Below are 25,321 nucleotides of genomic sequence, written 5' to 3'. Positions count from 1 at the left end.
CAGCAGTGTGAAGAGACCTGAAAGTGGCACATGGCAGCAGAGTGTGGCGATGGAGACAGCAGCAATGGGAGGCCGTACAGGGACCCATGAGAGACTCTGGACCTGGCAGCAGCAGGAGGAGGTGGTATATAGGGGCCCATGGCAGATTAGGGGCCTGGCAGCAGCTATGTGAGGCCCGTAATCTGCCTGCACCCTATGTCAAAAAATTTAACACACCAGCAGTGTGAAGAGACCTGAAAGTGGCACATGGCAGCAGAGTGTGGCGATGGAGACAGCAGCAATGGGAGGCCGTACAGGGACCCATGACAGACTCTGAACTTGGCAGCAGCATGAGGAGGCGGTATATAGGGGCCCATGGCAGATTAGGGGCCTGGCAGCAGCTATAGGAGGCCCGTAATCTGCCAGCACCCTATGTCAAAAAATTTAACACACCAGCAGTGTGAAGAGACCTGAAAGTGGCACATGGCAGCAGAGTGTGGCGATGGAGACAGCAGCAATGGGAGGCCGTACAGGGACCCATGAGAGACTCTAGACTTGGCAGCAGCATGAGGAGGCGGTATATAGGGGCCCATGGCAGATTAGGGGCCTGGCAGCAGCTATGTGAGGCCCGTAATCTGCCTGCACCCTATGTCAAAAAATTAAACACACCAGCAGTGTGAAGAGACCTGAAAGTGGCACATGGCATGAGAGACTCTGGACCTGGCAGCAGCAGGAGGAGGCGGTATAGGGGCCCATGGCTGATTAGGGGCCTGGCAGCAGCTATGTGAGGCCCGTTATCTTGCAGCACCCTATGTCAAAAAATTTAACACACCAGCAGTGTGAAGAGACCTGAAAGTGGCACATGGCAGCAGAGTGTGGCGATGGAGACAGCAGCAATGGGAGGCCGTACAGGGACCATGACAGACTCTGGACTTGGCAGCAGCATGAGGAGGCGGTATATAGGGGCCCATGGCAGATTAGGGGCCTGGCAGCAGCTATGTGAGGCCCGTTATCTTGCAGCACCCTATGTCAAAAAATTTTACACACCAGCAGTGTGAAGAGACCTGAAAGTGGCACATGGCAGCAGAGTGTGGCGATGGAGACAGCAGCAATGGGAGGCCGTACAGGGACCCATGAGAGACTCTGGACCTGGCAGCAGCAGGAGGAGGTGGTATATAGGGGCCCATGGCAGATTAGGGGCCTGGCAGCAGCTATGTGAGGCCCGTAATCTGCCTGCACCCTATGTCAAAAAATTTAACACACCAGCAGTGTGAAGAGACCTGAAAGTGGCACATGGCAGCAGAGTGTGGCGATGGAGACAGCAGCAATGGGAGGCCGTACAGGGACCATGACAGACTCTGGACTTGGCAGCAGCATGAGGAGGCGGTATATAGGGGCCCATGGCAGATTAGGGGCCTGGCAGCAGCTATGTGAGGCCCGTTATCTTGCAGCACCCTATGTCAAAAAATTTAACACACCAGCAGTGTGAAGAGACCTGAAAGTGGCACATGGCAGCAGAGTGTGGCGATGGAGACAGCAGCAATGGGAGGCCGTACAGGGACCCATGAGAGACTCTGGACCTGGCAGCAGCAGGAGGAGGTGGTATATAGGGGCCCATGGCAGATTAGGGGCCTGGCAGCAGCTATGTGAGGCCCGTAATCTGCCTGCACCCTATGTCAAAAAATTTAACACACCAGCAGTGTGAAGAGACCTGAAAGTGGCACATGGCATGAGAGACTCTGGACCTGGCAGCAGCAGGAGGAGGCGGTATAGGGGCCCATGGCTGATTAGGGGCCTGGCAGCAGCTATGTGAGGCCCGTTATCTTGCAGCACCCTATGTCAAAAAATTTAACACACCAGCAGTGTGAAGAGACCTGAAAGTGGCACATGGCAGCAGAGTGTGGCGATGGAGACAGCAGCAATGGGAGGCCGTACAGGGACCATGACAGACTCTGGACTTGGCAGCAGCATGAGGAGGCGGTATATAGGGGCCCATGGCAGATTAGGGGCCTGGCAGCAGCTATGTGAGGCCCGTTATCTTGCAGCACCCTATGTCAAAAAATTTAACACACCAGCAGTGTGAAGAGACCTGAAAGTGGCACATGGCAGCAGAGTGTGGCGATGGAGACAGCAGCAATGGGAGGCCGTACAGGGACCCATGAGAGACTCTGGACCTGGCAGCAGCAGGAGGAGGTGGTATATAGGGGCCCATGGCAGATTAGGGGCCTGGCAGCAGCTATGTGAGGCCCGTAATCTGCCTGCACCCTATGTCAAAAAATTTAACACACCAGCAGTGTGAAGAGACCTGAAAGTGGCACATGGCAGCAGAGTGTGGCGATGGAGACAGCAGCAATGGGAGGCCGTACAGGGACCATGACAGACTCTGGACTTGGCAGCAGCATGAGGAGGCGGTATATAGGGGCCCATGGCAGATTAGGGGCCTGGCAGCAGCTATGTGAGGCCCGTAATCTGCCTGCACCCTATGTCAAAAAATTTAACACACCAGCAGTGTGAAGAGACCTGAAAGTGGCACATGGCAGCAGAGTGTGGCGATGGAGACAGCAGCAATGGGAGGCCGTACAGGGACCATGACAGACTCTGGACTTGGCAGCAGCATGAGGAGGCGGTATATAGGGGCCCATGGCAGATTAGGGGCCTGGCAGCAGCTATGTGAGGCCCGTAATCTGCCTGCACCCTATGTCAAAAAATTTAACACACCAGCAGTGTGAAGAGACCTGAAAGTGGCACATGGCAGCAGAGTGTGGCGATGGAGACAGCAGCAATGGGAGGCCGTACAGGGACCATGACAGACTCTGGACTTGGCAGCAGCATGAGGAGGCGGTATATAGGGGCCCATGGCAGATTAGGGGCCTGGCAGCAGCTATGTGAGGCCCGTTATCTTGCAGCACCCTATGTCAAAAAATTTAACACACCAGCAGTGTGAAGAGACCTGAAAGTGGCACATGGCAGCAGAGTGTGGCGATGGAGACAGCAGCAATGGGAGGCCGTACAGGGACCCATGAGAGACTCTGGACCTGGCAGCAGCAGGAGGAGGCGGTATATAGGGGCCCATGGCAGATTAGGGGCCTGGCAGCAGCTATGTGAGGCCCGTAATCTGCCTGCACCCTATGTCAAAAAATTTAACACACCAGCAGTGTGAAGAGACCTGAAAGTGGCACATGGCAGCAGAGTGTGGCGATGGAGACAGCAGCAATGGGAGGCCGTACAGGGACCCATGACAGACTCTGAACTTGGCAGCAGCATGAGGAGGCGGTATATAGGGGCCCATGGCAGATTAGGGGCCTGGCAGCAGCTATAGGAGGCCCGTAATCTGCCAGCACCCTATGTCAAAAAATTTAACACACCAGCAGTGTGAAGAGACCTGAAAGTGGCACATGGCAGCAGAGTGTGGCGATGGAGACAGCAGCAATGGGAGGCCGTACAGGGACCCATGAGAGACTCTAGACTTGGCAGCAGCATGAGGAGGCGGTATATAGGGGCCCATGGCAGATTAGGGGCCTGGCAGCAGCTATGTGAGGCCCGTAATCTGCCTGCACCCTATGTCAAAAAATTAAACACACCAGCAGTGTGAAGAGACCTGAAAGTGGCACATGGCATGAGAGACTCTGGACCTGGCAGCAGCAGGAGGAGGCGGTATAGGGGCCCATGGCTGATTAGGGGCCTGGCAGCAGCTATGTGAGGCCCGTTATCTTGCAGCACCCTATGTCAAAAAATTTAACACACCAGCAGTGTGAAGAGACCTGAAAGTGGCACATGGCAGCAGAGTGTGGCGATGGAGACAGCAGCAATGGGAGGCCGTACAGGGACCATGACAGACTCTGGACTTGGCAGCAGCATGAGGAGGCGGTATATAGGGGCCCATGGCAGATTAGGGGCCTGGCAGCAGCTATGTGAGGCCCGTTATCTTGCAGCACCCTATGTCAAAAAATTTTACACACCAGCAGTGTGAAGAGACCTGAAAGTGGCACATGGCAGCAGAGTGTGGCGATGGAGACAGCAGCAATGGGAGGCCGTACAGGGACCCATGAGAGACTCTGGACCTGGCAGCAGCAGGAGGAGGTGGTATATAGGGGCCCATGGCAGATTAGGGGCCTGGCAGCAGCTATGTGAGGCCCGTAATCTGCCTGCACCCTATGTCAAAAAATTTAACACACCAGCAGTGTGAAGAGACCTGAAAGTGGCACATGGCAGCAGAGTGTGGCGATGGAGACAGCAGCAATGGGAGGCCGTACAGGGACCATGACAGACTCTGGACTTGGCAGCAGCATGAGGAGGCGGTATATAGGGGCCCATGGCAGATTAGGGGCCTGGCAGCAGCTATGTGAGGCCCGTTATCTTGCAGCACCCTATGTCAAAAAATTTAACACACCAGCAGTGTGAAGAGACCTGAAAGTGGCACATGGCAGCAGAGTGTGGCGATGGAGACAGCAGCAATGGGAGGCCGTACAGGGACCCATGAGAGACTCTGGACCTGGCAGCAGCAGGAGGAGGCGGTATATAGGGGCCCATGGCAGATTAGGGGCCTGGCAGCAGCTATGTGAGGCCCGTAATCTGCCTGCACCCTATGTCAAAAAATTTAACACACCAGCAGTGTGAAGAGACCTGAAAGTGGCACATGGCAGCAGAGTGTGGCGATGGAGACAGCAGCAATGGGAGGCCGTACAGGGACCATGACAGACTCTGGACTTGGCAGCAGCATGAGGAGGCGGTATATAGGGGCCCATGGCAGATTAGGGGCCTGGCAGCAGCTATGTGAGGCCCGTAATCTGCCTGCACCCTATGTCAAAAAATTTAACACACCAGCAGTGTGAAGAGACCTGAAAGTGGCACATGGCAGCAGAGTGTGGCGATGGAGACAGCAGCAATGGGAGGCCGTACAGGGACCCATGAGAGACTCTAGACTTGGCAGCAGCATGAGGAGGCGGTATATAGGGGCCCATGGCAGATTAGGGGCCTGGCAGCAGCTATGTGAGGCCCGTAATCTGCCTGCACCCTATGTCAAAAAATTTAACACACCAGCAGTGTGAAGAGACCTGAAAGTGGCACATGGCAGCAGAGTGTGGCGATGGAGACAGCAGCAATGGGAGGCCGTACAGGGACCCATGAGAGACTCTAGACTTGGCAGCAGCATGAGGAGGCGGTATATAGGGGCCCATGGCAGATTAGGGGCCTGGCAGCAGCTATGTGAGGCCCGTAATCTGCCTGCACCCTATGTCAAAAAATTTAACACACCAGCAGTGTGAAGAGACCTGAAAGTGGCACATGGCAGCAGAGTGTGGCGATGGAGACAGCAGCAATGGGAGGCCGTACAGGGACCCATGAGAGACTCTAGACTTGGCAGCAGCATGAGGAGGCGGTATATAGGGGCCCATGGCAGATTAGGGGCCTGGCAGCAGCTATGTGAGGCCCGTAATCTGCCTGCACCCTATGTCAAAAAATTTAACACACCAGCAGTGTGAAGAGACCTGAAAGTGGCACATGGCAGCAGAGTGTGGCGATGGAGACAGCAGCAATGGGAGGCCGTACAGGGACCATGACAGACTCTGGACTTGGCAGCAGCATGAGGAGGCGGTATATAGGGGCCCATGGCAGATTAGGGGCCTGGCAGCAGCTATGTGAGGCCCGTAATCTGCCTGCACCCTATGTCAAAAAATTTAACACACCAGCAGTGTGAAGAGACCTGAAAGTGGCACATGGCAGCAGAGTGTGGCGATGGAGACAGCAGCAATGGGAGGCCGTACAGGGACCCATGAGAGACTCTAGACTTGGCAGCAGCATGAGGAGGCGGTATATAGGGGCCCATGGCAGATTAGGGGCCTGGCAGCAGCTATGTGAGGCCCGTAATCTGCCTGCACCCTATGTCAAAAAATTTAACACACCAGCAGTGTGAAGAGACCTGAAAGTGGCACATGGCAGCAGAGTGTGGCGATGGAGACAGCAGCAATGGGAGGCCGTACAGGGACCATGACAGACTCTGGACTTGGCAGCAGCATGAGGAGGCGGTATATAGGGGCCCATGGCAGATTAGGGGCCTGGCAGCAGCTATGTGAGGCCCGTAATCTGCCTGCACCCTATGTCAAAAAATTTAACACACCAGCAGTGTGAAGAGACCTGAAAGTGGCACATGGCAGCAGAGTGTGGCGATGGAGACAGCAGCAATGGGAGGCCGTACAGGGACCCATGAGAGACTCTAGACTTGGCAGCAGCATGAGGAGGCGGTATATAGGGGCCCATGGCAGATTAGGGGCCTGGCAGCAGCTATGTGAGGCCCGTAATCTGCCTGCACCCTATGTCAAAAAATTTAACACACCAGCAGTGTGAAGAGACCTGAAAGTGGCACATGGCAGCAGAGTGTGGCGATGGAGACAGCAGCAATGGGAGGCCGTACAGGGACCCATGAGAGACTCTGGAACTGGCAGCAGCATGAGGAGGCGGTATATAGGGGCCCATGGCAGATTAGGGGCCTGGCAGCAGCTATAGGGGGCCCGTAATCTGCCAGCACCCTATGTCAAAAAATTCAACACACCAGCAGTGTGTGAGGAGACCTGAAAGTGGCACATGGCAGAGTGTGGCGATGGAGACAGCAGCAATGGGAGGCCGTACAGGGACCCATGAGAGACTCTGGACTTGGCAGCAGCATGAGGAGGCGGTATATAGGGGCCCATGGCAGATTAGGGGCCTGGCAGCAGCTATGGGAGGTCCGTAATCTGCCAGCACCCTATGTCACTCTCCTCGCCAGTACTTCTTCGCCTGGCTGCTGAAAAGGCTGATGTCTCCCCCCGTTTCTGACCGCCCTCTGTTAGCTCTTCCTCACTGTACAGTGGGGCTGAGCCCACAGCATGCGATACTTCGCTTGGTGAGGGAACAGCAAAGGACAGGGGCAGGTAGAGGACACGTGATTTCAGTGGGCTTGGTCCCGGGCCATGCCAACTAACGGTTGTGTCTGACGTACCCACCGACCGTTGGCTGTAGGTGTCAGAGGTGACCTGGGAAGAGGAAGACGACCGAGCCAACCAATCAATGACGGCAGGGTTGTCGGTGGAGACACGACCGCTGGATGACACCGGGAGCACTGGCCTCTGGCTGCGAATACTGCTGCCTCGACCCCTTCCTCTGCTGCCACGTCTGCTCGCTCCTAAAACATTGCCTCCTCTGCCACTCCTCTGCATGTTGTCTGACATACTATTTAATTCAACGATTAGGTGTCCCTGAGTAACAATTCTCTGGCACTCAGTAACAATTCTGTCTGTCCCTGAGTATGAATTCTGTGGCCCTGAGTAACAATTGTGTGTCTGTGCAAGTAACAATTCTGTGTCTGTGCAAGTAACAATTTTGTGTCTGTGAGAGTAACAATTCTCTGGCACTCAGTAACAATTCTGTCTGTCCCTGAGTAACAATTCTCTGGCACTCAGTAACAATTCTGTCTGTCCCTGAGTAACAATTCTGTCTGTCCCTGAGTATGAATTCTGTGGCCCTGAGTAAGAATTCTCTGGCACTCAGTAACAATTCTGTCTGTCCCTGAGTATGAATTCTGTGGCCCTGAGTAACAATTGTGTGTCTGTGCAAGTAACAATTCTGTGTCTGTGCAAGTAACAATTTTGTGTCTGTGAGAGTAACAATTCTCTGGCACTCAGTAACAATTCTGTCTGTCCCTGAGTAACAATTCTCTGGCACTCAGTAACAATTCTGTCTGTCCCTGAGTATGAATTCTGTGGCCCTGAGTAACAATTCTGTCTCTGTGCGAGTAACAATTCTGTGTCTGTGCAAGTAACAATTTTGTGTCTGTGAGAGTAACAATTCTCTGGCACTCAGTAACAATTCTGTCTGTCCCTGAGTAACAATTCTCTGGCACTCAGTAACAATTCTGTCTGTCCCTGAGTAACAATTCTCTGGCACTCAGTAACAATTCTGTCTGTCCCTGAGTAACAATTCTCTGGCACTCAGTAACAATTGTGTGTCTGTGCAAGTAACAATTCTGTGTCTGTGCAAGTAACAATTTTGTGTCTGTGAGAGTAACAATTCTCTGGCACTCAGTAACAATTCTGTCTGTCCCTGAGTAACAATTCTCTGGCACTCAGTAACAATTCTGTCTGTCCCTGAGTATGAATTCTGTGGCCCTGAGTAACAATTCTGTCTCTGTGCGAGTAACAATTCTGTGTCTGTGCAAGTAACAATTTTGTGTCTGTGAGAGTAACAATTCTCTGGCACTCAGTAACAATTCTGTCTGTCCCTGAGTAACAATTCTATGGCACTCAGTAACAATTCTGTCTTCCCTGAGTAACAATTCTCTGGCACTCAGTAACAATTCTGTCTGTCCCTGAGTATGAATTCTGTGGCCCTGAGTAACAATTCTGTCTCTGTGCGAGTAACAATTCTGTGTCTGTGCAAGTAACAATTTTGTGTCTGTGAGAGTAACAATTCTCTGGCACTCAGTAACAATTCTGTCTGTCCCTGAGTAACAATTCTCTGGCACTCAGTAACAATTCTGTCTGTCCCTGAGTATGAATTCTGTGGCCCTGAGTAACAATTGTGTGTCTGTGCAAGTAACAATTCTGTGTCTGTGCAAGTAACAATTTTGTGTCTGTGAGAGTAACAATTCTCTGGCACTCAGTAACAATTCTGTCTGTCCCTGAGTAACAATTCTCTGGCACTCAGTAACAATTCTGTCTGTCCCTGAGTATGAATTCTGTGGCCCTGAGTAACAATTCTGTCTCTGTGCGAGTAACAATTCTGTGTCTGTGCAAGTAACAATTTTGTGTCTGTGAGAGTAACAATTCTCTGGCACTCAGTAACAATTCTGTCTGTCCCTGAGTAACAATTCTCTGGCACTCAGTAACAATTCTGTCTGTCCCTGAGTAACAATTCTCTGGCACTCAGTAACAATTCTGTCTGTCCCTGAGTATGAATTCTGTGGCCCTGAGTAACAATTGTGTGTCTGTGCAAGTAACAATTCTGTGTCTGTGCAAGTAACAATTTTGTGTCTGTGAGAGTAACAATTCTCTGGCACTCAGTAACAATTCTGTCTGTCCCTGAGTAACAATTCTCTGGCACTCAGTAACAATTCTGTCTGTCCCTGAGTATGAATTCTGTGGCCCTGAGTAACAATTCTGTCTCTGTGCGAGTAACAATTCTGTGTCTGTGCAAGTAACAATTTTGTGTCTGTGAGAGTAACAATTCTCTGGCACTCAGTAACAATTCTGTCTGTCCCTGAGTAACAATTCTCTGGCACTCAGTAACAATTCTGTCTGTCCCTGAGTAACAATTCTCTGGCACTCAGTAACAATTCTGTCTGTCCCTGAGTAACAATTCTCTGGCACTCAGTAACAATTGTGTGTCTGTGCAAGTAACAATTCTGTGTCTGTGCAAGTAACAATTTTGTGTCTGTGAGAGTAACAATTCTCTGGCACTCAGTAACAATTCTGTCTGTCCCTGAGTAACAATTCTCTGGCACTCAGTAACAATTCTGTCTGTCCCTGAGTATGAATTCTGTGGCCCTGAGTAACAATTCTGTCTCTGTGCGAGTAACAATTCTGTGTCTGTGCAAGTAACAATTTTGTGTCTGTGAGAGTAACAATTCTCTGGCACTCAGTAACAATTCTGTCTGTCCCTGAGTAACAATTCTATGGCACTCAGTAACAATTCTGTCTTCCCTGAGTAACAATTCTCTGGCACTCAGTAACAATTCTGTCTGTCCCTGAGTATGAATTCTGTGGCCCTGAGTAACAATTCTGTCTCTGTGCGAGTAACAATTCTGTGTCTGTGCAAGTAACAATTTTGTGTCTGTGAGAGTAACAATTCTCTGGCACTCAGTAACAATTCTGTCTGTCCCTGAGTAACAATTCTCTGGCACTCAGTAACAATTCTGTCTGTCCCTGAGTATGAATTCTGTGGCCCTGAGTAACAATTGTGTGTCTGTGCAAGTAACAATTCTGTGTCTGTGCAAGTAACAATTTTGTGTCTGTGAGAGTAACAATTCTCTGGCACTCAGTAACAATTCTGTCTGTCCCTGAGTAACAATTCTCTGGCACTCAGTAACAATTCTGTCTGTCCCTGAGTAACAATTCTGTCTGTCCCTGAGTATGAATTCTGTGGCCCTGAGTAAGAATTCTCTGGCACTCAGTAACAATTCTGTCTGTCCCTGAGTATGAATTCTGTGGCCCTGAGTAACAATTGTGTGTCTGTGCAAGTAACAATTCTGTGTCTGTGCAAGTAACAATTTTGTGTCTGTGAGAGTAACAATTCTCTGGCACTCAGTAACAATTCTGTCTGTCCCTGAGTAACAATTCTCTGGCACTCAGTAACAATTCTGTCTGTCCCTGAGTAACAATTCTCTGGCACTCAGTAACAATTCTGTCTGTCCCTGAGTAACAATTCTGTCTGTCCCTGAGAATGAATTCTGTGGCCCTGAGTAAGAATTCTCTGGCACTCAGTAACAATTCTGTCTGTCCCTGAGTAACAATTCTCTGGCACTCAGTAACAATTCTGTCTGTCCCTGAGTAAAAATTCTGTGGCCCTAATAACGTTTCTGTGGCCCTAAGTAACAATTCTCTGGCACTGAGTAACAATTCTGTCTGTCCCTGAGTATGAATTCTGTGGCCCTAACTAGCGTTTCTTTGTCCCTAAATAACGATTCTGTGGCCCTCATTAACAAGTCTGTGTCCCTGAGTAATGGTTCTCTGTCCCTAAGTAACTTCTCTCTGTCCCCAATTCTCGTTTCTGTGGCCCTAACTCTGTCCCTGTCCCTAGTACAGAGCGGTCTGCCTCTGTTCAATGACTGCAGGCAAATGAAGATTTCCAAAATGGCCGCTATATATACCTCGACCATTACACAGTGCTGGCTGGCTGGCTGCTGATTGGCTGATGCGATCACATGTCGTTGAGGAATGCATTATGGGGCAGCGCGCCTTGTCTGCGCGCCTTCCCCGACATCCCCGCTCCGTCGCCGCACATGTCAGCCGCCATTTTCGGAAAAATTTCGATTCGCGCGTCCGAATTAGGCTGTTTTTCGGATTCGGCACGAATCGAAATTTTTCCGAAATTCGACTCGAATTCCACTTCGGATACTTCGATTCGCTCATCTCTAATGAGAAACCGAATGTATTTACATCTTTCTATGGTCCTTATCCAAGAGTTAGTAGTGAAATCAACTATACTTGAATAGGACATATATTTGATCCACAAAGACATTTTGTTTCTATCAAAGGATAAGCTGCCGTTATTTCCGTGTTCAACGGGTGTTCCCAGAATTCTGCTGATAAACCAGGAAACTCTCCGCAGTCCGGGGGTCTCTGAGGGGATAAAGAAAATCAATTCTTTCAGTTGCAACATATAGTGTTTCAGATATTATTTCTAATTTCCCGCAGCCGTAGGGAAATAAAGTATCTCTGATAATTAGCACCACAAAAACACTACAAATCAGTTACTATGCAGTATATGATCTCAATACCAATACTCAAACAGTTACATTAATAATTATTCAGATAACATTAGTGCACTCCTAACCACACAATAAAATGTTATAAATCTTAATAAATTTTAAATATAACAGAAAATTACAATATTTTGGCACAGTCTCACCACTCCCAGAATCTTGATTTTTGAGGCCTCCCAGTGGGATGCAGTTGGGAAAAGAAAATGTTTCTGGTCAGTCAGGCACCAGAATTTAAATCAGCATCCGCGTCTCTGGCGAAAATCTTTCCCTTCAAAATGGCATCTGGAAGTTCTCAGTAAGATGGCCGCAGGAAGCAGGAGTATAGTGCAGTATATAGTAGTAGTAGAGTAGTTAAGAAGTTGTTTCAGAAATAGTAAGAAGTCATTTAGTGATCTCAGAAGTGATTTTAGAAGTGATCTTTCAGTTTGTGGTGTGTGGTATTTTTCTACCATACAAGTCCTTTGTTTCGAAGGACCTCTCAATGGGCTTGTTGATTGGACGGCTAAGAAGTTTGTGTAACTTAGAAGTTCTTTACCTGTCCACCGGGGACAGTCATGTATCACAAATGAACTGGTGATCTTAACCCCTTGCCTGCAGGGCACTTCTACCCCCTTCCTGCCTACAGGGCACTGTCACCCCCTTCCTGCCTACAGGGCACTTCTACCCCCTTCCTGCCTACAGGGCACTGTCACCCCCTTCCTGCCTACAGGACATTTCTACCCCCTTCCTGCCCACCGGGCACTCCCACCCCCTTCCTGCCTATCAGGCACTTCTACCCCCTTCCTGCCTACAGGGCACTTATACCCCCTTCCTGTCTACAGGGCACTTCTACCCCCTTCCTGCCTACCGGGCACTTCTACCCCCTTTCTGCCTACAGGGCACTTATACCCCCTTCCTGCCTACAGGGCACTTCTACCCCTTTCCTGCCTACAGGGCACTTCTACCCCCTTCCTGCCTATCGGGCACTTATACTCCCTTCCTGCCTACCGGGCACTTCGACCCCCTTCCTGCCTACCGGGCACTTCTACCCCCTTCCTGCCTATTGAACACTTCCACCCCCTTCCTGCCTACCAGACACTTCCACCCCCTTCCTGCCTACTGGGCACTTCTACCCCCTTCCTGCCTATCGGGCACTTATACTCCCTTCCTGCCTACCGGGCACTTCTACCCCCTTCCTGCCTACAGGGCACTTCTACCTCCTTCCTGCCTACCGGACACTTCTACCCCCTTCCTGCCTACCGGGCACTTCCACCCCCTTCCTGCCTACCGGCACTTCTACCCCCATTCCTGCCTACCGGGTACTTCTACCCCCTTCCTGCCTACAGGACACTTCTACCCCCTTCCTGCCCAGGCCAATTTCCAGCTTTCAGCGCTGTCGCACTTTGAATGGTAATTGCACGGTCATGCAACACTGTACCCATATGAAATTTGTATCATTTTTTTTTGACAGATAGTGCTTTATTTTGGTGGTATTTAATCACCTCTGGGTTTTTTATTTTTTCTTAAACAAACCAAAAACCACTGAAAATTTTGAAAAAAGTTTTTTCTTAGTTTTTGTTATAAAATTTTTACATAAGTGATTTTTCTCCTTCACTGATGTGCGTTAATGAGGCTGCAGTGATGGGCACTGATAGGCTGCACTGATAGACACTGATGAGGAGGCACTGGTTGGTGGCACTGATGGGCATTGACAGGCATCACTGATGGGCACTGAAAGGCAGCACTCCTAGATTGTAAGCTCGAAAGAGCAGGGCCCTCGATCCCCTCATGTTTTGTATTGTATTGTTATTGTTCTGTCACATGTTCTGTCCCCCTTTGTAATGTACAGCGCTGAGCGAACTATTGGCGCTTTATAAATACTATATAATAATAATATATGGCACTGATAGGCGGTACTGATAGGTGGCACTGATAGATACTGATAGGTGGCACTGATAAGGAGGCACTGGTAGGTGGCACTGATGGGCATTGACAGGCATCACTGATGGGCACTGAAAGGCAGCACTGATACATGGCACTGATAGGTGGCACTGACTGGCACTGTTAGGCGGCACTGACTGGCACTGATAGGCGGCACTGACTGGCACTGATAGGCGGCACTGATGCGCACTGATAGGTGGCACTGACAGGCGGCACTGATAGGTGGCGCTGATTGGCATTGATAGGTGGCACTGACATACACTGATGGGTGACACTGAAAGGCAGCTTAGATGGGCACTGATATATGGTATTTATGTGCACTGGTAGGCAATGATATGTGCCATTGATGTGGCACTGATGGGCACTGACACAAGGCATTGATGGACACTGACAAGTGGCACTGCTGGGGCTACACTGATCATCAGGGCACACCGATCATCAGTGCCCTGATGATCAGTGTACATGTCCCCTCCGCGGAAAGCTGATTACCGGCTCTCCTCTCCTGTCAGAGTGACAGCTCGAGAGGAGAGAAATGCCAATAACCGGCATTTCCCTGTTTACATGTGATCAGCTGTGTTTGGACACAGCTGATCACATGACCGAGCTGACATCTTCGGCTCTTTCCGTGATCGGTGATCCGAGGGACACAGCGCACCGCTGATCACCGCACTGAGCGCTCCGAGCCGCGCATGCGCGGTGAGAATAGGAGGACGTCATATGACGTCCTCCCAGAACGAGAGAACCGCCTTGCGCCCGTCATATTACTATATGGCAGGCGGGAGGCGGTTAATGATGACTCACCCTTTGATATTAACAGTATGTCTTTATGGATAACATACGGGTCCTATTCAGGTATAAATGACTTCCCCACTAACTCTGGAATAAGGACCATAGAAATATGTGAATATATTTGGTGTCTCATCTTCCTGATATGAGCTGTATTGGGATAGCTGATTTTCTTTGGAGATATGCACTTTACCCAACTCACAAACCATCTTATATTTTATAACTTCATGATCTTTAGTTGAGTGGTATGCAGTACCCAACTTTGTAGAATAGATCTTGGTGTGTGGGTATATACCTTTGATAATATCTCAGTTGATGTATGCCACACTTTTCTTTGTATCTTAAATTAACTAAGTCTCTCCTTATGCTGGTTTTTACATTCAAGGAAATGTGTCTTGTAGAAGAACCCCATCCATTGTTGGGTAATTAGGATAAACAGACATTCTAAGCCTCCTGGAGAGTTGTTATTTACTGGACTGGAGTTTAACCTTCTAGTATTCAATAGCTGATTGTGATAACTCAGAGGTTTTGTTTGGTGATCACACATCTGCAAGGTTTTAGGCAGGGCTGGACTGACAACTCATGGGGCCCCCGGGCAATAGGGGATGATGGGGCCCCTGTGTCCTTGCCTAAACTCAAAAACCTATGAAAAAGGTACCAGGGGCATCTCATGGGGCCCCCTACTGACCCCGGGCCCTTGGGCAGTGTCTGAGTTTCCAAATGGTCAGTCCACCCCTGGTGTTGGGAGAACCAGAGTCAATAAGGTTTTAGTCCCACCATTGTCAAATTAAGGTACTTTGTTTGAGCATCTGCAAAAACTCAAATACTGCAGTTGGTCTCCATTGTGTCAAACAGGTCTCTTCCACTCATTATTTATGGTAGCTTCCTGGAAGGTCACCTGAAATGAACCAACTATTTTCACCCATCACAGTCAGCTTATAATTTTTTTGGGGTAATATCATTTTGCTTAATAAATAGTCCAAAAGTCATCACAATGCAAATCAGTCATCATTTGTTAGAAATGCATTTCTGCTGAATTTGTTGTTGCTATTCTGTCTCTCAGTGTTACAATACACCGAACATTCGATTTTTAGACCGATCATTTCTTTGTGAGTGGGCAAACATTCAACATCAGCAGGGGAGCAAATACGCATTTCCTTCACTGTGTGTGTATATATCTATATTTATGTGTGTGTGTATATATATATATATATATATACAGTCATGGCCGAAATTGTTGGCACCCTTGATATTTCTCCAGGAAATCATGTATTTCTCACGAAACGTATTGCATTAACACATGTTTTGCTATACACATGTTTATTCCCTTTGTGTGTATTGGGACAAAACAAAAAAAGGGAGGAAAGAAAGCAAATTCGACATAATGTCACACAAACCTCCAAAAATGGGCTGGACAAAAGTATTGGCACCCTTTCACAACTGCGGATAAATAAGAATGTTACAAGCATGTGATGCTCCTGTAAACTCACCTGGGGCAAGTAACAGGTGTGGGCAATATAGAAATCACACCTGAAAGCAGATAAAAAGGAGAGACGTTCACTTAACCTTTGCATTGTGTGTCTGTCTGTGCCACACTAAGCATGGACAACAGAAAGAGGAGACGAGAACTGTCTGAGGACCTGAGAACCAAAATTGTGGCAAAATATCAACAATCTCAAGGTTACAAGTCCATCTCCAGAGAACTAGATTTGCCTTTGTCCACAGTGCGCAACATTATCAAGAAGTTTGCAACCCATGGCACTGTAGCTAATCTCCCTGGTCGTGGACGGATGAGGAAAATTGATGAAAGATTGCAACGCAGAATAGTCCGGATGGTGGATAAGCAGCCCCAAACATGTTCCAAAGACATTCAAGCTGTCCTGCAGGCTCAGGGAGCATCAGTGTCAGCGCGAACTATCCGTCGACATTTAAATGAAATGAAACGCTATGGCAGGAGACCCAGGAGGACCCCACTGCTGACACAGAGACATAAAAAAGCAAGACTACAGTTTGCCAAAATGTACTTGAGTAAGCCAAAAGCCTTCTGGGAAAACGTCTTGTGGACAGATGAGACCAAGATAGAGCTTTTCGGTAAAGCACATCATTCTACTGTTTACCGAAAACGGAATGAGGCCTACAAAGAACAAAACACAGTACCTACGGTAAAATATGGTGGAGGTTCAATGATGTTTTGGGGTTGTTTTGCTGCCTCTGGCACTGGGTGCCTTGACTGTGTGCAAGGCATCATGAAATCTGAGGATTACCAAAGGATTTTGGGTCGCACTGTAGGGCCCAGTGTCAGAAAGCTGGGTTTGCGTCCAAGATCCTGGGTCTTCCAGCAGGACAATGACCCCAAACATACGTCAAAAAGCACTCAGAAATGGATGGCAAAGAAGCGCTGGAGAGTTCTGAAGTGGCCAGCAATGAGCCCAGATCTAAATCCCATTGAACACCTGTGGAGAGATCTTAAAATTGCTGTTGGGAAAAGGTGTCCTTCCAATAAGAGAGACCTGGAGCTGTTTGCAAAGGAAGAGTGGTCCAAAATTCCGGGTGAGAGGTGTCAGAAGCTTATTGATGGTTATAGGAAGCGACTGATTTCAGTTATGTTTTCCAAAGGGTGTGCAACCAAATATTAAGTTAAGGGTGCCAATACTTTTGTCCAGCCCATTTTTGGGGTTTTGTGTGACATTATGTCATATTTGCTTTTCTGCCTCTGTTTTATATTTGTTCCAATACATACAAAGGGAATAAACATGTGTATAGCAAAACATGTGTTAATGCAATACCTTTTTTGTGTGAAATACTTGATTTTCAGGAAAAATATCAAGGGTGCCAACAATTTCGGCCATGACTGTATATATATATATGCAGTATCTCCCAGAAGTGAGTTCACCCCTCCCCCGGAATGTATACTATGTATATATATATATATATATATATACATTGTATACAGTCCGGGGGAGGGGTGAACTCACTTCTGGGAGATACTGTTTATTTCTGTCCCCCCTCGTGGGAGTGGAGGTGACCCCTCTATGAGGACATACAGTCCATACACACCCACCACAAGGCCGGGGTCACACTACCTTATTACACAATATATATATATATATATATTCATATATATATACACAGTATCTCCCAGGAGTGAGTCCCCCCTCCCCCGGACTGTATACAATGTATATATATATATATATATACTGTATATATATATATACACATTGTATACAGTCCGGGGGAGGGGGGACTCACTTCTGCGGGATACTGGATATATATATATATATATACATTGTATACAGTCCGGGGGAGGAGGGGCTCACTTCTGGGAGATACTGTGTATGTATATATATATATATATAGATTGTATACAGTCCGGGGGAGGGGGGACTCACTTCTGGGAGATACTGTATATTTCTGTCCCCCTTGGTGGGAGTGGAGGTGACCCCTCTGTGACATATAGTCCATACACACCCAGCACAAGGCCGGGGTCACACTACCAGATGGTTCTCGGGGCTGCAGTTCCTCTGAGCTCCACAAGAGGTGATCTCACTTCTACCCAGACAGGAAGTCCCTATGGAAGACAGGAAGTGATGTCAGCTACAGACAGATAGAGCCAAGAAATTCCACACCATACGACTTAGAGAGGAGATGTTGCTGGAAGTGGCAGCGGAGGAGGTAATAAAATCTGATTTATATTTACGAGAAACTCCAAATAATTCTTACTTCAGTTTGTCAAAATTATCTCTCTATAAGTAAGCCTGAATAGATAAAATGATGACACGAATGAGGATGGAGGAGGACCGTAGTCACATGACTGAGAGGATACTAAACTTCACCCTGGAGATCATCTACCTGCTGACCGGAGAGGTGAGGAGGATTCTGGGAGGTCACATGACATCACTCTCATCTCTATTAATAAGACACAGACCTGACCGGAGAGGTGAGGAGGATTCTGGGAGGTCACATGACATCACTCTCATCTCTTTTAATAAAACACAGACCTGACTGGAGAGGTGAGGAGGATTCTGGGAGGTCACATGACATCACACTCATCTCTATTAATAAAACACAGACCTGACCAGAGAGGTGAGGAGGATTCTGGGAGGTCACATAACATCACTCTGATCTCTATTAATAAAACAGACCTGACCGGAGAGGTGAGGAGGATTCTGGGAGGTCACATGACATCACTCTCATCTCTAGTAATAAAACACAGACCTGACTGGAGAGGTGGGGAGGATTCTGGGAGGTCACATGACATCACTCTCATCTCTTAATAAAACACAGACCTGACCAGAGAGGTGAGGAGGATTCTGGGAGGTCACATGACATGACACTCATCTCTATTAATAAAACACAGACCTGACCAGAGAGGTGAGGAGGATTCTGGGAGGTCACATGACATCACGCTCATCTCTAGTAATAAAACACAGACCAGACCGGAGAGGTGAGGAGGATTCTGGGAGGTCACATGACATCACTCATCTTTATTAATAAAACACAGACCTGACCGGAGAGGTGAGGAGGATTCTGGGAGGTCACATGACATCACTTTCATCTCTTAATAAAACACAGACCTGACCGGAGAGGTGGGGAGGATTCTGGGAGGTCACATGACATCACACTCATCTCTATTAATAAAACACAGACCTGACCGGAGAGGTGAGGAGGATTCTGGGAGGTCACATGACATCACTCTCATCTCCTAATAAAACACAGACCTGACCGGAGAGGTGAGGAGGATTCTGGGAGGTCACATGACATCACACTCATCTCTATTAATAAAACACAGACCTGATCGGAGAGGTGAGGAGGATTCTGGGAGGTCACATGACATCACTCTTATCTCTATTAATAAAACACAGACCTGACCGGAGAGGTGAGGAGGATTCTGGGAGGTCACATGACATCACTCATCTTTATTAATAAAACACAGACCTGACCGGAGAGGTGAGGAGGATTCTGGGAGGTCACATGACATCACACTCATCTCTATTAATAAAACACAGACCTGACCGGAGAGGTGAGGAGGATTCTGGGAGGTCACATGACATCACTCTGATCTCTAATGGTAAAACACAGACCTGACCGGAGAGGTGAGGAGGATTCTGGGAGGTCACATGACATCACTCTCATCTCTAGTAATAAAACACAGACCTGAACGGAGAGGTGAGGAGGATTCTGGGAGGTCACATGACATCACTCTCATCTCTTAATAAAACACAGACCTGACCGGAGAGGTGAGGAGGATTCTGGGAGGTCACATGACATCACTCTCATCTCTATTAATAAAACACAGACCTGACCGGAGAGGTGAGGAGGATTCTGGGAGGTCACATGACATCACTCTCATCTCTATTAATAAAACACAGACCTGATCGGAGAGGTGAGGAGGATTCTGGGAGGTCACATGACATCACTCTTATTTCTATTAATAAAACACAGACCTGACCGGAGAGGTGAGGAGGATTCTGGGAGGTCACATGACATCACTCATCTTTATTAATAAAACACAGACCTGACTGGAGAGGTGAGGAGGATTCTGGGAGGTCACATGACATCACACTAATTTCTATTAATAAAATACAGACCTGACCGGAGAGGTGAGGAGGATTCTGGGAGGTCACATGACATCGCTCTTATCTCTATTAATAAAACACAGCTCTGACCGAAGAGGTGAGGAGGATTCTGGGAGTCTAACATGATATTCCTATTGGTTCCCCAATACAGACAATTCCTCTTCTGAAGTCAGGTGATCATATGACCATCACAGTGCCTCCATGTGACTCCCTAAACCCTGAGAGACACAACATGCAGAAGATTCTAGAAGTCACCAAGAAGATGATGGAGCTGCTGACAGGAGAGGTGAGCGGTGCCGGGAATTCTGGGACATTCTCCAGTAACAGACAAGGGATGTGTCTGGATGGTGACTGTATCATTGTGTGTGTCAGGTTCCTATAAGGTGTCAGGGTGTCACTGTCTATTTCTCCATGGAGGAGTGGGAGTATTTAGAAGGACACAAGGACCTCTACAAGGACGTCATGATGGACAATCAGCAGACTTCAACTTTTGTGAAGATCATAAGGAAGGACTTTCCCCGGAATGAGATGATATTGAACCTCGCCCTGGAGATCCTCCACCTGCTGACTGGAGTGGTGAGTGTAATGAAGGGGTTAAATCTGATCCATGGGGAACATCTACTGGTGGGTCAGTGAGCCTTACTAGGATAACATTAGTGACCCTATTATAGGACTTCTAGAAGGAGCTATAAATCCGACCCCATTGTAGTCCCGTCATTGGATGGAGATGTCCGTCCTTTGCTGAATCGGGAACATTGCGGCCAATCCCTGGAGGACACATCTTGAGCTGACCATAGATGTGAGGGATGATGGGGGAGTGAGATTTATCTTTGTATTACACAGAACTGTACAGGAGTCATGAAGAAATCTACTGACAATGAGACCAGAAGGAGATCTCATCGTATGACCACAAGATCCTCGAGAATCCAGAATCCCATCACCATCCCCCCACCTCCATCCCTGATCCCTACAAGACAGAAGGTTCTAGAAGTCACCCAGAAGATAATAGAGCTGCTGACAGGAGAGGTGAGCGGTGCCGGGAATTCTGGGACATTCTCCAGTAACAGACAAGGGATGTGTCTGGATGGTGACTGTATCATTGTGTGTGTCAGGTTCCTATAAGGTGTCAGGGTGTCACTGTCTATTTCTCCATGGAGGAGTGGGAGTATTTAGAAGGACACAAGGACCTCTACAAGGACGTCATGATGGACAATCAGCCGCCCCTCACATCACTGGGTAAGAGGAGACTTTATTGGAAAGGAGAGAGCAGTACGGAGGATCCACCTAGATCCCCCATCATCTGATAAACACATAGAAACAATGGATTCAATGGAGTGCTATCTAAATGAGATGTACCACATCCCTAACAACCAGGCAATTACATACTCCTGACCCCTGCACTATATACTCCATGTTGTACATTACATACTCCTGACCCCTGCACTATATACTCCATGTTGTACATTACATACTCCTGACCCCTGCACTATATACTGTGCATTGTACATTACATACTCCTGACCCCTGCACTATACACTCCATGTTGTACATTACATACTCCTGACCCCTGCACTATATACTCCATGTTGTACATTACATACTCCTGACCCCTGCACTATATACTCCGTGTTGTACATTACATACTCCTGACCCCTGCACTATATACTCTTTGTTGTACATTGCATACTCCTGACCCCTGCACTATATACTATATGTTGTACATTACATACTCCTGACCCCTGCACTATATACTCCATGTTGTACATTCCATACTCCTGACTTCTGCTCTCCCCCCTCCCCCCACTCCTATATATACACATAATATGTCTTCTCCTCTGTTCCCCCCATTTCCTACCAGCTGGACATTTTATATTGGATGATGTGATTGGAGCACAGACTGTTACATGGCGATAATAATGTGATCACATCCTCCAACCAGAAAGTGATAATGAGGGAGGAGCCAATACCCCAATGATGGTGGTTTTCAGGATGGGGGAGGAGCCAATTCCCCAATGATGGTGGTCTTCAGGATTTGGGAGGAGCCAATACCCCAATGATAGTGGTCTTCAAGATGGGGGAGGAGCCAACACCACAATGATTGTGGTCTTCAGGATGGTGGGAGGAGCCAATACCCCAATGACGGTGGTCTTCGGGATGGGGGGAGGAGCCAAACCCCAATGATGGTGGTCTTCAGGATGGGGGGAGGAGCCAATACCCCAATGATGGTGGTCTTCAGGATGGGAGAGGAACCAATACCCCAATGATGGTGGTCTTCAGGATGGGGGAGGAATCAATACCCTAATGATGGTGGTCTTCAGGATGGGGGAGGAGCCAATACCCCAATGATGGTTGTCTTAAGGATGAGTCCAGTCTTCCTCTTGGTTGTCCTCCCCCCATCCTCACTCTCTGACCTCTGGTGGGGCTCCAGTCTAGTAATCCTCTTTGTCTTTGTATTTTAGTCCATGGCCGGGAGATGAGGAAAACCTCCGAGGATTGTTTCTCTTTGTCTCCAGACTGGAAAGTAGAAGATGAGGACATCACACAGTATAGTCCAGGAGAAAACCCGGCTCCCTCCAATGTCCATCCGGCACCACCCAGTGTAGATGGACCATTGGATTCCTCGTATCCTGGGGAACCTCAGACTGTGCGGGACCGGGCCGGCCTTCCAACAGGCAAGAGGTTTCCCTGTACTGAGTGCGGGAAATGTTTTTCACGGACTTCCAGTCTCTACAGCCATCAGAGATTGCACACGGGGGAGAAGCCATATTCCTGTACTGAGTGCGGGAAATGTTTTCGCTTTAAATCTAGTCTTAATGAGCATATAAGAAGACACACGGGTGAGAAGCCACATTCCTGTCCTGAGTGCGGGAAATGTTTTTCACGGAAGTCCAGTCTCTACAGCCATCAGAGATTGCACACTGAGGAAAAGCCACATTCCTGCCCTGAGTGCGGGAAATGTTTTTCACGGAAGTGCAATCTCTACAGACATCAGAGACTGCACACAGGTGAGAAGCCGTATTCCTGCCCTGAGTGCGGGAAATGTTTTCATTTTCAATCTGATCTTATTATACATTTCAGATCTCACACGGGGGAAAAGCCACATTCCTGCACTGAGTGTGGGAAATGTTTTGTTAAAAAATCACAGCTTGTCAAACATCATGTAACCCACACAGGTGAGAAGCCTCATTCCTGTCCTGAGTGCGGGAAATGTTTTTCACGGAAGGGCAATCTCTACAGACATCAGAGACTGCACACAGGTGAGAATCCGTATTCCTGTCCTGAGTGCGGGAAATGTTTTTCAGTGAAGTACCTTCTTTCCAGACATCAGAGATCTCACACGGGGGAGAAGCCGTATTCCTGTCCTGAGTGCGGGAAATGTTTTTCAGATAAGTCCTACCTTTCCACACATCGGAGATCTCACACAGGGGAGAAGCCGCACTCCTGTCTTGAGTGCGGGAAATGTTTTTCACTGAAGTCCCATCTTTCCAGACATCAGAGATTGCACACGGTGGAAAAGCTGTATTCCTGTCCTGAGTGTGGGAAATGTTTTTCAATAAAGTCCTGTCTTGATACACATCAAAAACTGCACACGGGTGAGAAACTGTATTCTTGTTTCGAGTGCGGGAAATGTTTTTCAGTGAAAAATCACCTTTATACGCATCAGAGACTGCACAAAGGTGAGAAGCCGTATTCCTGTCCTGAGTGCGGGAAATGTTTTTCAGATAAGTCCAATCTTTCCCAACATCAGAGATCTCACACGGGGGTGAAGCCGTATTCCTGCCCTGAGTGCGGGAAATGTTTTTCACAGAAGGCCAATCTTTTCACACATCAGAGATCTCACACGGGGGAGAAGCCGTATTCCTGTCCTGAGTGTGGGAAATGTTTTTCACAGAAGTCCCATCTTTACAGCCATCAGAGATCTCACACGGGGGAGAAGCCGTATTCCTGTCCTGAGTGCGGGAAATGTTTTTCAGACAAACCCCGTCTTTACAAACATCAGAGATCTCACATGGGGGAGTAGCCATGTTCCTGTCCTGAGTGAGGGAAATGTTCCTCACTGAAGTCTCGTCTTCCTGTACATCAAGGGTCCCACACAACCCTGGAGGTGTATTAGTGCCTTGAGTGCGGGAAATGTCTTCTAGATGAATGTTGCTGGACATCCCAGCTCTCGTGGGAAAGAAGCACACCCTGATATACACCTCAGATATACTCCATGGCTGATCTTCATCATGGAAGAAACAGTTGATAAGGAGGTCAGAGGTCACCAAAGATGTGGATGAAGTGTGGGTTGGCCACTGCTAGCAGGAGAAGAATAAAAATGGCGTCCTCACCTGTCATTGGCTGAGGACATTCTGTGGTGGGAGATTTCACAAACACTAAGAGGTCTGCTCCTTTAAATAGGTGAACAGTCACTAGTAGGGTGCTAATATGTTATCCTACCAGAGTGCTGCTTCCCCTATCTGCCCCGGGGGTGGAGGTGTACTCACGCAGATCCTCTCCTGTACCACTTGTGGGTTGGCTGCTACCAGGCCTATCAGCTGGGCTGCTCCTTCCCTGCCATGTAGGTGGTCCTCGCTCATGGGGCCAAAGAGTTCTGAGTTTTCCTCCTTTCTAGCTCCAGGCTCGCAGTCAGGCCCCGTCCCACTAGGCCGCTTTCCTCCAGCCTCGCTCCAACTCCTTTCCACTGAGCAGGCTCCCACACTTGTAAGGGCATCCCAGCCCCTTGCCAAGCATTCTGTTGGGGATTGGCTAAGGTCCCTCAAGAGTGCAGCCAACCACGCCTCAGATCCACCCACTGCCTCCGAAGCCCTCCTCCAAGAGCTTCAGAGCAGGGGGAAATTCCAGAGGGGTTGGCCTGCAGAGTCTCTCAGCCCTGACCACAATTTTGATCCCTCTGGCTATTACACCCGAACTGCTAACTGGTTCCTGACTACCCATTAGGATCTAGCTCCCCCTAGCTACACTTGGAGGGTACTACATTTGGTTTGCTGCACTTCCATGTTCATTTTGTTACTTTACGTTGTTCTGGTGTATTGGTGTTGGGTTTGTAAGCGTGATATTCATGTCAATAAAGTTTATTTCATCGTAGTCGGCCTGCTTCCTGATTTCCTGAGGGACAGCCTACTGATCGGGCCACCCTTGCTGGATGCCTCTAGTATCCCTGACATGACACTGAAGCCATTAACCCCTTGCTGACTGCAGATAGCCGTATGACGGCTTCACTGCAGCCAGCCAGTCCTGGGAGGGCATCATATAACGTCCTCCCAGAACGCGCCCCCGGGGGTGCACACCCAGCTATCTCCGTGATCGATGTGTCCTACGGACACAGCTGATCACGTGACGTGGTAAAAGGCCAATCACAGCGGCCTTTTACCACGTAATCAGCCGTGTCCAATGACAGAGTAGATCACTGGGTAAATGCAATTGCTGGTTATCGGCTGCAGTTCCCTCACCCTGTCACAGTGTGAGGAAAGTACAGCTGAGAACCGGCAATTGTCAGAGGAGGGATTGGCACCGATCATCAGGGCACTGGTGATCAGTGCCCAGCAGTGCCACCCATCAGTGGTGCCACCAGTTAGTGCCCAGCAGTGCCGCCCATCATTGGTGC

General features: G+C 48.6%; 2 protein-coding genes across 2 annotated transcripts; both read left to right on the top strand.

Moving 5' to 3' along the window:
* Positions 1–17,523: 17,523 nt before the first annotated feature.
* Positions 17,524–20,095, top strand: LOC149464991 (gastrula zinc finger protein XlCGF53.1-like). Its single transcript, XM_089673745.1, has 3 exons — positions 17,524–17,809; positions 17,888–18,001; positions 19,865–20,095. The coding sequence occupies exons 2-3, from the start codon at positions 17,906–17,908 to the stop codon at positions 20,093–20,095; spliced, it is 327 nt and encodes a 108-aa protein (XP_089529871.1). The 5' UTR covers positions 17,524–17,809; positions 17,888–17,905.
* LOC149464990 (uncharacterized) lies at positions 20,010–24,801 on the top strand. Its single transcript, XM_089673674.1, has 4 exons — positions 20,010–20,289; positions 20,557–20,739; positions 20,826–20,949; positions 22,173–24,801. Exons 1-4 carry the CDS (start codon positions 20,125–20,127, stop codon positions 23,732–23,734), a joined length of 2,034 nt encoding a protein of 677 aa, XP_089529800.1. The 5' UTR covers positions 20,010–20,124; the 3' UTR covers positions 23,735–24,801.
* Positions 24,802–25,321: the final 520 nt, after the last annotated feature.

Source organism: Staurois parvus, unplaced genomic scaffold, assembly GCF_062004578.1.
Source record: "Staurois parvus isolate SC_StPar_1 unplaced genomic scaffold, SC_StPar_1.0 ptg000144l, whole genome shotgun sequence".
NCBI lineage: Eukaryota > Metazoa > Chordata > Amphibia > Anura > Ranidae > Staurois > Staurois parvus.
The sequence above is the reverse complement of the archived record's forward strand: the minus strand, read 5'-3'. Positions and strand labels throughout refer to the sequence as shown.